The sequence below is a fragment of the Trachymyrmex cornetzi genome, unplaced genomic scaffold (assembly GCF_001594075.2).
Source record: "Trachymyrmex cornetzi isolate Tcor2-1 unplaced genomic scaffold, Tcor1.1 scaffold335, whole genome shotgun sequence".
NCBI lineage: Eukaryota > Metazoa > Arthropoda > Insecta > Hymenoptera > Formicidae > Trachymyrmex > Trachymyrmex cornetzi.
The window spans coordinates 415,768-428,348 of NW_017298058.1; the positions used below are offsets into that span (position 1 = coordinate 415,768).

Sequence of the window (12,581 nt, forward strand, 5' to 3'; positions counted from 1 at the left end):
CCCCTACTTTTTTCACGTTCGTATGTAATATACTGATGAAATATTATTAATTATCTACAGCTTGGTGAAGTGTTGTCAATATATACAAAATGATGAATTATTTATATTATATAGATAAGTGGAGCCTGTTCAGGACACTTTGTGAACGTAACGATCATATGGCTCGTTGGTCTAGGGGGATGATTCTCGCTTCGGGTGCGAGAGGTCCCGGGTTCAAATCCCGGACGAGCCCGTGGTTTATATTTTTTGCTTCGTTAACGATACATCTTACTTTTTCATTTAAACGCTGATGATATTTTTGCGATACATGTATACAAAACTATTGTATAAATTATAAATATTTTATCCATTTCACCTTTGTTTAGCTGCACTTTAAGTGCTTAAGTTAATTGTCTGTAGTTTATATTTCTTGGTTTTTTTTTAGAACTTTTAATTTTGTTTTATCGAGTGATAATCATCTAAACGCTGTACTTTATTTATTTTGTATAGAAAAATTACAAATTGTTTGTATTTCAAGCCATACTTAGTGAAGATAAATCTGAAAATTTGAAAAGAGAGTGTAATATGGTACAACTGGAAGCCGTATGGTAGCAACAACATGTCGCTTGTCTGGAATCCTTCGAAGAAAAACAGTGAACATGAGAGGTAAAGTGATAACTGTAAATTAATAATAGAGAAATAGCTTTCACATTAATGTATTCCCATCAAATATTAATTAAAATAGTGTTTCTTGAGCTCGGTAAAAATGCGTTACAATCAATTACAATCTATGTATTATCTAACCTATAAAAGTTTATTGAATACCGAATACATACGTCTAGACTGAAGGCACTTCAATTCCTTTTATTCGTTGAGTACTCCAAAACAAATTCGAATAAATCTGTGATATCTGACGTCAAAGTTAAATTTATAGGTTAAACGTATAGGTCAAAGAATCCACAAGTTTTATCTTGGAAAAAGTACTTAAAATAAGTACTTTATTTTTAAAGCATATATAATATTTAACATATTTTATTCAAATCTTTACAATAGCAAGTTTAAGTTCGCCATTATTTGACAAGTTGTTTTTTTTATAGATGGATATGTATCTATCCAATATATTTAAACAACAAGAGAAGCTTGGCAGATGGGCGAAAGCTGGCCAAGGATAAGTGTGTAGAAAATCCAACGCATCAGGAAATACGGGATGTCTTGTTGGCAGCGGGTCTCAATGTAGGCGTTGAGAATAAGCTGCATCCGAAAGAACGTAGCAAGGAACCTCTGTTCCGGGGTCGTATTCGCGTGCAGCTAAAAAACGACGATGGCACACCGATAAAATCCGAATTTCCCACCAGAGATTCCCTGCTGGAGTATGTTGGTACCTCAATTTCAAAATTGAAGACTCGTCAGGGTAAGCAGAGCTCTAGCGAGCAAGCATCACAGCCATCTACGTCGACTTCAAAGAAAGGGAAAGGCAAAGGAAGGAGATAAAGAAGAGGAGATGGAACTGTTAAGAGTGAATTTTTATTTATATTTATATATTTTATATTATATATAACGTTTGAATATATATGCTCATTCTTAGATTCTATGCTTTATCACATCATATATAAGACAAAAATTGAAATAATGCTGTAAATGAAGGATGGATTTTTGAAATGGTTTTCACAAACAATTACTTTGTGAACTTTATTCATAATCTCCAAAAAATTTTCTGATTATACTTTTTCAAAATTGATGGATATATGTGCGATGAGAGTTGCAGAATCAACCTAAATGATGTTTATATAGTTATTGTTTAGATTACTATAATACTTTTTATTTTTTATATCTCTAGTTCAAAATATGAATAAAGATAGTCTTTCACTGAGTTCTATTATTAGAACTTTTAAATTTGAGTTGAAATTAAAAGCATAAGATATGGGGCCATATTACATATACTAGATATATGTAATCAGTTGGTTTAGAATAGAATGATTGAAATAAGTTAATGAATAAATTAATATTAAAAATTTCTTTTATTAAGGAGAAAATTTAATAATTACATTACTATTTGTTTACTGTAGTACAAATATGACAATAATAAGAAATTTAAATTTATATTTTGTTATAGATTAGATATATACAATGCATTTAATTTATCCTACTTATGATTTATCGTTTCCATTTTTCACTGTTTTCTTTTCTTCGTTAGGAATGTTGTTTTTAGTTGTATTGTTAGATTTTTCTATTCCATTCAAATATTTAGTTTTATCAGTAGATAAAACTTCATTTTTCTGTTCAGTATTTACATTATTTTTGCAAAAAGATTGTGGATTGGACGCAGAAGTCCATGGATCCGATAATTTATCTTGTGGATATAGCGACATAGGAAGCGACATAGGTTGAAGAAGATATCCATTAGGTATGGAATGGACCATGTTTATCCAAGGATTATAATAAGAATTGTATGGGTAATTCTGATATTGCATTGGTTGGTATAATGCGTCTGCAATGTATGCTCCTGGATACTGCAACGGATCATTCAATCCAAGAACATTTTGTTCAGCAGGTTTATCCTGGAAGAAATAGATTTTGATTTATAATTTTTTTTTATTACAAAAGTCAATTTAATGCTTATTTTTAGCATTATAATTATAATTATACATAGTTAGCTATATAATTGCATTTAACGATTTCAGCAATCAAACAATTGTTTGTATCACTGTATAGAATGTCATAACTTGCATCATAACTCTTGTTTATTAATATAGAGAATATCGCAATTTTTTCTTAACTTTAATGACACAATTTCTCATTACTTCATTACTTACTAAAAAAAAAGTTACAAATTTATGTAAGAATTTGCTATTAAATAAAATTTACGAATTAAATATCATATTATTATTACGAAACTTACTGCATTACTTCTGGCATTAGGAAGGTTAGAAGTATTGGAATCATCATTATTTTCACATTGACCAACAGTCTGATCTGTATCTGATTTATCCTGTGGGAACTAATAGAAAAAAATTTAATTGTAGCATTGATATATTTTTTGTTTTAATTTTGCTGTCATATATGTATATATCTATTAAGAGAATCGAATTAATTTTTTAGACTTCTACAATTCTAATTTTTTAAATTTATCTGAAAGATGAGACATGTGGACGTTTGTATGAAACGTTTATTCAAATTAAATAAAACATAATCATTATCATGCTTTTCATTATACTGACTACAAATTATGTAATTAAACGCTACTTACATTAGTACTTCTGATGACACCGCGATGGTACAGAGGATAATGATGGTACAGACGAGGGTGCAGTATACGGTGCAAAACGTGTGCAGGAAATGTGACCGCTCTTAATAAAGTGTGAGGTAGTCCATGTGGATGAGAAATTGTGCTCAACGGAATCATTGTTGGATCGTACACTCCGGTTGGTGGATAGACAAAGGGTTGTTTCATCGTCCTTAAGGCCGAAATATCTACTCCCTGAATAGTCGGACTCACGTACGATGCGTATTCTGATACCATATATAACAGAGAATCGTATGTATTCCAAGAAACGGGACAGATTAACGATACACCGTGAAATCTTAAAAATTACTTTTTTTGTCAACTACACCCGAAAACGAATTTGTCGCAGAATCGGCGCTATCGCGAGTCGCATTGAACACCCTGACAAAATGAGAGTGACCAGCTTCTGGTCCTCCATTGATAAAATACTGTGCCACTTTCTCGGCATCTCCTATAAGGCAATTCGACAGTCTTTATTTTAGGTACCTCGACGTTAGACGCCTAAAAGATACCTTAGTTCACACAGCGTTTCTTAGGTATTTAAAAAATGTCCTTTGGAATTTCAGAATCCTCGGATTTGGATATTAATCAGTCCTTTATGAATAAAATTACCTTTATGCCAATAATTAACTGTAAAACTGTGTGAAACTATTTTTGCAGGAAAAGTTTTTGAATGTTCCATGACAATGGAGTTTTGAAGGAGAAATACGAAATGAGGCACTTTTTTTGAAGAAATGTCTATTTGAAGGTATTTTTGAAACATTTAAGTCTGTAGAAAGTTAAAATGTTTTATATTTTATATAAATATATAATTTTACTTTACCTGGTCTGAGACGACGCCTGTATTTTAAAACAGAACGTATTTTTCGCTCCTCGTCTGTCAGATCATCAGAAAGCATATTCAGTTCGACAGCTTGAATTTCTTTTTGTATATGCTGTATGCATTCTGCACCTGCATTGTTGAGTTAAAACGTGAAATTACTTTTTAGACAATACGATACGATATTACTTTTTAGACAACTGTTTTAACAATTTATTTACACACAGAAGATAAATTTGTAAATGTATGATTATACCTTTGTTACTGTCGTCAATAAAATTGCATTCACAGTGATCGTTTGCAAATACTGCGGAAGCGTTACATTTTATGCATAGTAAATTGCAAGTTTCGGCATCGTTTGCGTCTAATAAAATGCCATGAATTGCTGCAAGCACGTGTTTCTGATTATCATGAATGTTTATTTTTATTGATTACTAAGTGATACATAAATTATCAATAACGACTGATGTGTTCGCAAATCTATTAGAATACGTAAGAGAGAGAATTTAAATTATACACTGCAAATTTGAAATTACTTCCAATAATACGTTTTTTCTTTCATTCTGAGGAGATCTTTGATCCGAAAAAGTTCTTTTGGACTGCATGTAAAATAATAAAATGAAAATTTTACGTTTATCTATCTAAATAATTAATTTTATGTAAAACAATCTATGTTTTGCTCATGTTACCAATTTTTTGCATTATCCAAAGAATTGTCAGTATATTCATGTTAAAATTAATTATTATTAAAATGTAATTGAATAATATTTATTGAAGAAGTTTTTATACGAACCAGCACAGCATAAAATATGAATAAGTAACAAAAATCGATGTTGAATGATCATATTGACCGATGAATAACGTCCAATTAAAAATTTTAAGTCGGATACAAGTCGTACGCGATTCCGCACCACACTGTTATAATAGCAATTGTACTTTGATTTATAATAGTTTACGTTTGCACAATACACGAGTGTGTGGTGATCATTCCTCAAATTGCTTTTCTGACATCTGTAATAATGCAATTTCGCATTTTAATTTATCGGGTGTATTCAGTTGCATAACGTCACGCCAACGACTGTATCAAATGTCACAATCTGTTAGTATTTTCGGCAAAGGTATTCGGAGAACGATTGCAATAATGCATTCGATTTTGCTGCACATCAAAGTTTTCATTGTGGTTTTATAAATATCATTCGTATGAAGAATAAAACTATACAATATACATACAATTCGTAGAATTTTATACAAATTATAATAATTATGACTTAGAAAAAAAAATATATAAGTAATTACAAAATGTTTCTAGAGCAATTTTTTCACAAACAATAATTTCACACAATTTTACATAGTTTAATATGTAATAATTTATTTAAAAAGACGAAAAAAAACATTTTATTATGACGATACTTTTAAATTATGTTTTAATATTTAATGTAAATTACAAGGAATAGAACTATACAATATATAAACAAAAGATAATCCATAGAATTTTTATGCAAATTGATAATCACGACTTAGAAAGTTTACATAATTAATTACAGAATATTTTTCAGTAAATCTAATGATATTGAATTCGTATAATTTTGTGTCATTAATAATTTATTTAAAAAGACGAAGGAAAAAAATTTTATTGTGACGGTGCTTCTAAATTATTTTTTAATTAATATTTAATATAAAATAAAGAAAAAAAAACCTCCACCGTGACAATGCTTTCACGCATTGCCGTGACCAGGATTCGAACCTGGGTTACTACGGCCACAACGTAGGGTCCTAACCACTAGACGATCACGGCTATTGAAGGTCGTATAAACGAGTAGCGTTTTTAACATTAAAAGTGTCGTGACATACTTATCCATTTAGTATGAGATATTACTGTATTTCTTGATATTTGCAAATACGCAAAATAGATTATACCGTGATAAGAATGTAAAACAATATAATTAAGAAGGCGCGCATACACCACGAACGCCAGATGTGGATGGCTTAAATATTTGTATTTGAAGTATTACAATAAAACAGACGTTTCGGTCTTAAATTAGACCTTCCTCAGTATTACAAAAATTGTCGAAAATAAATTATTACGCATAAAAGTAAATTTAAAATGTTACGAATATAAAGGATATATGTAACATTTTTGACGCTGAGCACAATCACATTGACTCTGGGTCCTGGATTGCTGTGTATTTTATCGTTCAACGCAGGTTGGTTAAACAAAGTTTTGTATATTGATCTCTTCATCTTTTTATTCTCTTGACGTTGTTAATTTAAAACTATTTATTCTCACAGATGTTATTTAATTAAATTAAACTTAGTATTCCAAATGTTGTATTATGATATAAAGTATTCTTGTGGTACACTGTTAATATTATTAATTTAAGAAAATTTACACAATATTAATTTTAAACATAATGTTAATATTAATTTAAGAAAAAAATTTTACACATAATGTTAATTTTAAACTATTTATTCAGATTTTTTTAAATTTAATTAATCTTGGTATTCCAAATGTATTTTCATATAAAACATTTTTGTTGTACACTGTCAATATTATTAATTTAAGAAAATTGACACGTAATGTTTAATAGAAATTTGAACTTGTGCGTTGTATTGATGTTGAGCAAAGTGTGCACCTATTGACTTTGGTTCACTTATCAGGATCCAGTAGACAATCTGAATTGTATGGAACACCGTTGCTTCTATCAAAATCAAATCTATTACTGAGCGTTATAAAATCTTCCACTGACAACGTATAGAATTTATATTCGTAACATTTTAAATTTACTTATATGCGTAATAATTTATTTTCGACAATTTTTGTAATACTGAGGAAGGTCTAATTTAAGATCGAAACGTCTGTTTTATTATAATATTTCAAATACAAATATTTAAGCTATCCACATCATTCGTGGTGTATATCTTCTTAATTATATTGTTTTGCAAATACGCTTTACGTGTGTGTAATTGTAAAACAAATTACATAAATTTTTTCTCAAATAATCGGGTGACATAGATAATAAAGTCAGATCGTTGAAACCGCACATGTAATGAAATTTATTGGAAATTTTATTTGAAATTCCATTGGACATTTTGTTCGAAAAATATCGGAAATCATTGTTCGTATAATTGCTTTTTCCATGCATACTGCAATTACAAAGCGAAATGGGACATCGCATAATATTTTATCATGATATCCCTGGAATACCGATTCGATTGGTATTTTATCGAGAGAATTTTGTTTCACATCCCATAAATTTTCAAATAACATTGATATTTTTCTTTATCTCTCTCTTTCCTATAAGAGATTATCGCGAGTCTTGCTTTTTTGGTGTGTGATTTTGAAAGATACAGACCATTTTAGACTGTATAATTTAATTGCATTAGTAGACAAATTTGCGGCTTTGATACATAATTTTTTTATTCTTTATCGGTTTTTTACTTCGAACTTATGCGATTTGAATTCTCAAAAATTATGTAAAAGTAAATTAAAAATTTATGATTGTAAAATTAAAAATATTTTGCAATCACACACATGACATTTAAACTTTTAATTAATATCAATTTTTATGATACTTTGTCAATTGTTGAGAAAATTTACAATTAAAATAAACATTTTTTCAACAATTATCGACGATTGGTAAGCTTGCTAATAATTTTATCGAGTATTGATAATCATTGTCATTATTATGTAATTACCGACATCAAAAAATGTTTTAACTATTGATACTCTACAAACAGCGCAAGTCAAAAATTGTAAAAATTTTAACTCTTAAAAAGTTACATAGTGTTAAAAAAAATATAAACAAGAAAACGGGAAAATTTTTAATTTAAATTTTTAGCATTTTAACTTAATGGTACAATGAATTATGCTTTATTGTATAAATTTTTATGTGAGTACCAACAATAATGAATACACACTTTCATGAATATCTAAATTGCTCTCATCTCAAGTACTTGTAATTGATACAACTTTGCATTTATGTCAAATGAATATTAAATACATGTTCCAATCTTGCTCAAACTTGTAGCGATCTGATTAGATGGTTGATATTTTCAAAAGATTCTCTTATTAGTCTTTTACACGTATTTTTACGTAAATGATATTCCGTGGCAATCATAATAGCTCCGTGACTTTTAAATTATAGATAACTCTTTAACCTACTAACAGCTAAAATATCTCATACTATAAACATTGCATCATTTTGACTCAATTATTGAAATTTAATTTATGTGATTTTTTATTTTGTTTTGTAATTATTGCCACTTTTATGTAAATATATAAATTTGATATACAAATCTAGTTATCAGTGTAAGTTATATTACATAAATTACATTACAGCTTTCAAACAGGGTCAGAATTGCATGGTGCATCAAGGCATGTATAATTTGAACAGAATCGTGAATTCTGTTGCTCTAATACGAGCTATATATGGAAAGTATAAAATTTTGAAAATCTCGTTAAAATAAATTGGTCTCATATTCGGCTAAAAGTTATTATGTCTGAAAATTTCATTAACTGTACGCATAATTTGAACGTACTACAAATAGTACAAATTTCATTACTCCAATATGTGCTACATTAAGAACATCAAATTTTAGAAAATCTTATTAGAGCAGATAGACTTCGTTAATCGACATGATTTTGCAATCTTTCGATAATATAATTAAGTGATATTTTTAGTTCAAAAACGAAAATAATTTTCTACCGACCGAAAAATGATTCAACTATTTTGGTATTAACTTTGTTGATGCCAGAAGCCAGTCTAGTCAGAAATGTAATGTTGATTCAAGGTTTATTCAATGTCGATTTAATATAGTTGATAGCTGGTTGAGTTGATAAGAAAATTGATATTCCTGCAATATCGACATAGTTGATTTGTATCATTAAAAAACTGACGTTGACATGGACGGTATTCATAGTCGTTTTTTTTATTGTATTTAAGATTGTTTTAAGTACAGTTTTAAGATGTTACAAATCAATCAGAGAATCTATCCGTATTAACATCTTAAGACATTATTTAAGACGGTTTTAAAATAAGAACGGATTATGAATATTGTCCATTAATTCAATGTCGAATCAATTATTTGGAGCTGTTTTTATTACAAGATTTGATTGGCTTTTAAATTATATCTTAAAAATATTATAACATATATTGTTTATATAAATATTTTACAAATTTATGGACATTTAGGAAATCGTACGTATGAAGCCTTACAATTAAATTGTGTCCACGATGCTTACAAAAACCGCTTGAAGTGATACGTTTCTGGATCGTATCATGGCATCACAGAGCTGCGAACTACTTGCTCACTCATGCTCTCCTGATCACGAGAGCCTCCAAGAGAGCCTATCCCAACCAAGCCGATACAGAATACGGGGTAGTCTTATATTCATACCTCTCTCTCCCGTTACCGCACGTCATCTGGAGTGTGGCATTCTAGGATCGCGATTGGAGAGACTCAAGGATACGCATTGCAAAGCATCTATATAGCGAGTCTCGAAGGAATCGTTAAGGTTACTAGCGTCATTCTATGACGGCGAATCCGGATCCATCGATCGTATCCTGAGAGAATTCGAATCTGTGACGCAACCCGGGAAGCAGGCAGCAATTTTTAGATTATACATAGTGTCTTGGAACCAGAAGCTCTTGTTAATTTTTCCACATAATTTTTTCAATACGTCAGAATTATTATTTATTACCGTTTCTAATACTATATAATATATTTATATAACTAAGTTTCCTATTAATTTTCTATCAAATTCGCATAAATTTTATTGACAATTTTATGACTCTCATTTCTTATCTAAAGCTTAGAAATCCTTTTCAAGATAATTGTAATTATAAAAATTTAATTATTATTTATAAAATGAAAATTGTATTTATATTTATAAATTTATTATTATTCATAATTATATTTTATTTATTATTTATAATTATATTATTATTGATAATTATTCGAAGGCTATACGTTTTTGCTGAGGACAAATTGATTCCAAGTGAATTAAAGCTTAGTGAAAAAGGCGTCCGATAATATCGGAACACTCTGTACAACCCAGATTCTTCTCTTTCGTTCTAGACGTTCATCAGGCAAAGATGGTCTTTCAATTCTTTCCTTTTCTTCTCTTTTCCCATCATTCACACTACCAATTACGACGAAGATTATCCAGGAATTCCTTATCCTCTTTCTCATTCGAGACATGAGCAACCAGTTATATACAGAACAGGAAATCAACGCATTCCCAAGCAACCCAAAGCATTCAAGAATACGTCAATCTTTCTATACTTATTATTACTTGATTAATGTAAGTTTATAATACGTGACTATACTTTCTTTTTCTCTTACGTAATGATTTCGAGTAAAATTGAATGTTGCAAATCAAAACAATATTTCAAAAAGAAACTTCGTTATATTTTTAAATAAATTTTTAATAAACGTGTTATCGACTAAGTTGACAATGAAACATTTTCATCCGCGCCATTTTATTTATGTTTCTCCTTTTGCTACATTTTTTTCGAAATCTTGAAGCAATTTATCGATCCGTTTCACGCACTCGGCAGAGTTTTTGTGATCAATATCGTAAACCTGAGCAAGTGCAATTAAATTATCAGAATATAAGCCGCAGTTTTATGAACGTATAAGAGAAACTTTACTTTTTTTATAAAATCGCTTTTTAGTCTTTTGTCTTGGAATATCATTTTCTCGCCAGTTCTCAAATTGTCAAAAACTTTTAATCGCAATGGTCCAAATTTTTTTTTGAATTTTTGAGTGTTGCCCGCACATTCCGCCTCCAGATTTTGTATTTCAGCGTGAATTTTTCGTTCATCTGAACCTAATCGATCCACTTTCTTGTTGAACTTCTTAATGTCATTGTATGCATTCTGGTAATCTTTCCTCGTTTTCGTTCGTATTTCTTCAACAAGCTAGAAACATTACATGGGAAACGATTTAACTTTACGATATACGTCCAATAAATTCTTTTACTTTGCGAGAAAGATTTTAACACTAATTGACGTATACGTCTTGCAAAGAGATAAAATGCATTAATCACCTTTTCTATTCCGGTGTTAACTACATTTTTTAGCTGATGTGACACGTTTGGAAACTTATTAAATGTCTCGTCAACCCGCGTCCGATTAGTTTTAATCCACGTGTCGATCTTGGCGTCAACTTTGTCGTCGTCATAATCCATCAAGAACGTATCCTCGTTCCTAACATTATCTTGCACTCTCGCCAACACTTCGGAACTCCAATGTAAAACACGATCTTTCTCTTCCAGGAGACCTTCCCACGTTTCAGGCATTCTGCCCATAGTTTGTCCCATTTTGTTAAGCTAATAGTAGAAAATGGAAATGGCGAAATATGCTCGTATATTTTAACATGAGACAATATATTTTTTAATTTAAAATATAAATAAAATAGTTCAAAAAATATAAATTTTAAGTATATACAAAAATTAGATTATTATATCTCGTTATCTAATTTGTGATTTTTCACAGGAAACTGTAAAAAATTAAGCCATTTCCGTTTTAAGCACTGGAATTTTTGTCATATCCGTCACGTTACCTTTTATATTTTTGATCCTTCGACAATTTTAAATAAATCTTTTAATGAATTTATTATTAAATTTTCTATGAAGAATTTTTGCAACCGAAATAATATTTGGTTCGTGTAACGAGGAATTTACGAAGATCTTTATACTGTTAACTGAAAATTTTGACAGCTAGAAATGTTAGCGATTGCAATTTGATTAGAAAAACCTATTTGACGTTTTCCCCGCTCCACTGCACCAAATATCGTGCTCTTTTGTCCGTCATGTGTTTTTGTACATACATGCAGCAAAATTTAAATGTCGACAAACCTGAAATACCATTTACAGCGATATTTAAATAAATATTAAAGAAATACATTTTTCTCAATTATTTTCTACATGTATCTACTAAATGTTATCCAGCACGATGTGCGAATTAATAAGGGAATTTTTATATTTCTTCGTAATTATACATTTGCAAAAATCACATTATTACAGCTATTTCGAGTGCATTACATTTCGAATAACGTTCAATTGCGATTCTCTTTTTCCTCCTTTTCCAAGTAATCATCTCGGTTCGTTATCGCAACGGTTCGTTTTGTCGTAACGTCTCGTACGATGGCGCCGCGTGGCGGCGGCACCGCGACACTCGCGAGAGGCGCTATTGATAAATTCTCTTCCGCGTACGGAAAATATCGCGTTGCCGCGGCCGCGTGGAATGAAATTACGCGGAAAATGAGCCGTTCGCGTCTTTCACAGTCGGATGAATGCGCGTCGCGGGGGCTCGTTTGTTCGCGAGAACGAGGAGCCGCGCGCGGTTGTAACGCGCGAATAGCGAGGTGTCGGCGCTTCGCATCGAGCGCCATTTTGCCCCGTTTGTTCGCGGCCGACTCCTCACCGCGCGTGGAAAAAGGAACTGGGACGGATGTCCGCCTGTCGGCAGAGCCCGCGGGATTGAATCGCGGCAC

General features: G+C 30.6%; 3 protein-coding genes and 2 non-coding genes across 7 annotated transcripts; 2 read left to right on the plus strand and 3 right to left on the minus strand.

Annotated features, from left to right (window-relative positions):
• The first annotated feature begins 160 nt into the window (after positions 1 to 160).
• Positions 161 to 232, plus strand: TRNAP-CGG (transfer RNA proline (anticodon CGG)). Its single transcript has one exon. It is a non-coding gene; the product is annotated as a tRNA-Pro (tRNA).
• A 273-nt stretch (positions 233 to 505) lies between these two features.
• Positions 506 to 1,675, plus strand: Srp19 (signal recognition particle 19). 2 transcript variants are annotated; one of them, XM_018510432.1, is made up of 3 exons: positions 506 to 645; positions 1,077 to 1,495; positions 1,565 to 1,675. In XM_018510432.1, the coding sequence occupies exons 1-2, from the start codon at positions 599 to 601 to the stop codon at positions 1,468 to 1,470; spliced, it is 441 nt and encodes a 146-aa protein (XP_018365934.1). In that variant the 5' UTR covers positions 506 to 598; the 3' UTR covers positions 1,471 to 1,495; positions 1,565 to 1,675. The 2 variants fall into 2 exon arrangements, with proteins under 2 accessions (XP_018365934.1, XP_018365935.1); XM_018510433.1 differs by having other exon boundaries at positions 1,077 to 1,488.
• A 365-nt stretch (positions 1,676 to 2,040) lies between these two features.
• LOC108763052 (uncharacterized) lies at positions 2,041 to 4,984 on the minus strand. The gene is made up of 6 exons (XM_018510353.1): positions 4,876 to 4,984; positions 4,339 to 4,467; positions 4,086 to 4,214; positions 3,227 to 3,489; positions 2,879 to 2,977; positions 2,041 to 2,537 (listed from the first exon to the last, which is right to left on the minus strand). Exons 1-6 carry the CDS (start codon positions 4,925 to 4,927, stop codon positions 2,127 to 2,129), a joined length of 1,083 nt encoding a protein of 360 aa, XP_018365855.1. The 5' UTR covers positions 4,928 to 4,984; the 3' UTR covers positions 2,041 to 2,126.
• An 821-nt stretch (positions 4,985 to 5,805) lies between these two features.
• Positions 5,806 to 5,877, minus strand: TRNAH-GUG (transfer RNA histidin (anticodon GUG)). Its single transcript has one exon. It is a non-coding gene; the product is annotated as a tRNA-His (tRNA).
• A 4,555-nt stretch (positions 5,878 to 10,432) lies between these two features.
• LOC108763048 (uncharacterized) lies at positions 10,433 to 11,846 on the minus strand. 2 transcript variants are annotated; one of them, XM_018510347.1, is made up of 4 exons: positions 11,561 to 11,846; positions 11,134 to 11,415; positions 10,736 to 11,005; positions 10,433 to 10,667 (listed from the first exon to the last, which is right to left on the minus strand). In XM_018510347.1, the coding sequence occupies exons 2-4, from the start codon at positions 11,404 to 11,406 to the stop codon at positions 10,569 to 10,571; spliced, it is 642 nt and encodes a 213-aa protein (XP_018365849.1). In that variant the 5' UTR covers positions 11,407 to 11,415; positions 11,561 to 11,846; the 3' UTR covers positions 10,433 to 10,568. The 2 variants fall into 2 exon arrangements, with proteins under 2 accessions (XP_018365849.1, XP_018365850.1); XM_018510348.1 differs by having other exon boundaries at positions 10,519 to 10,667; positions 11,649 to 11,846.
• Positions 11,847 to 12,581: the final 735 nt, after the last annotated feature.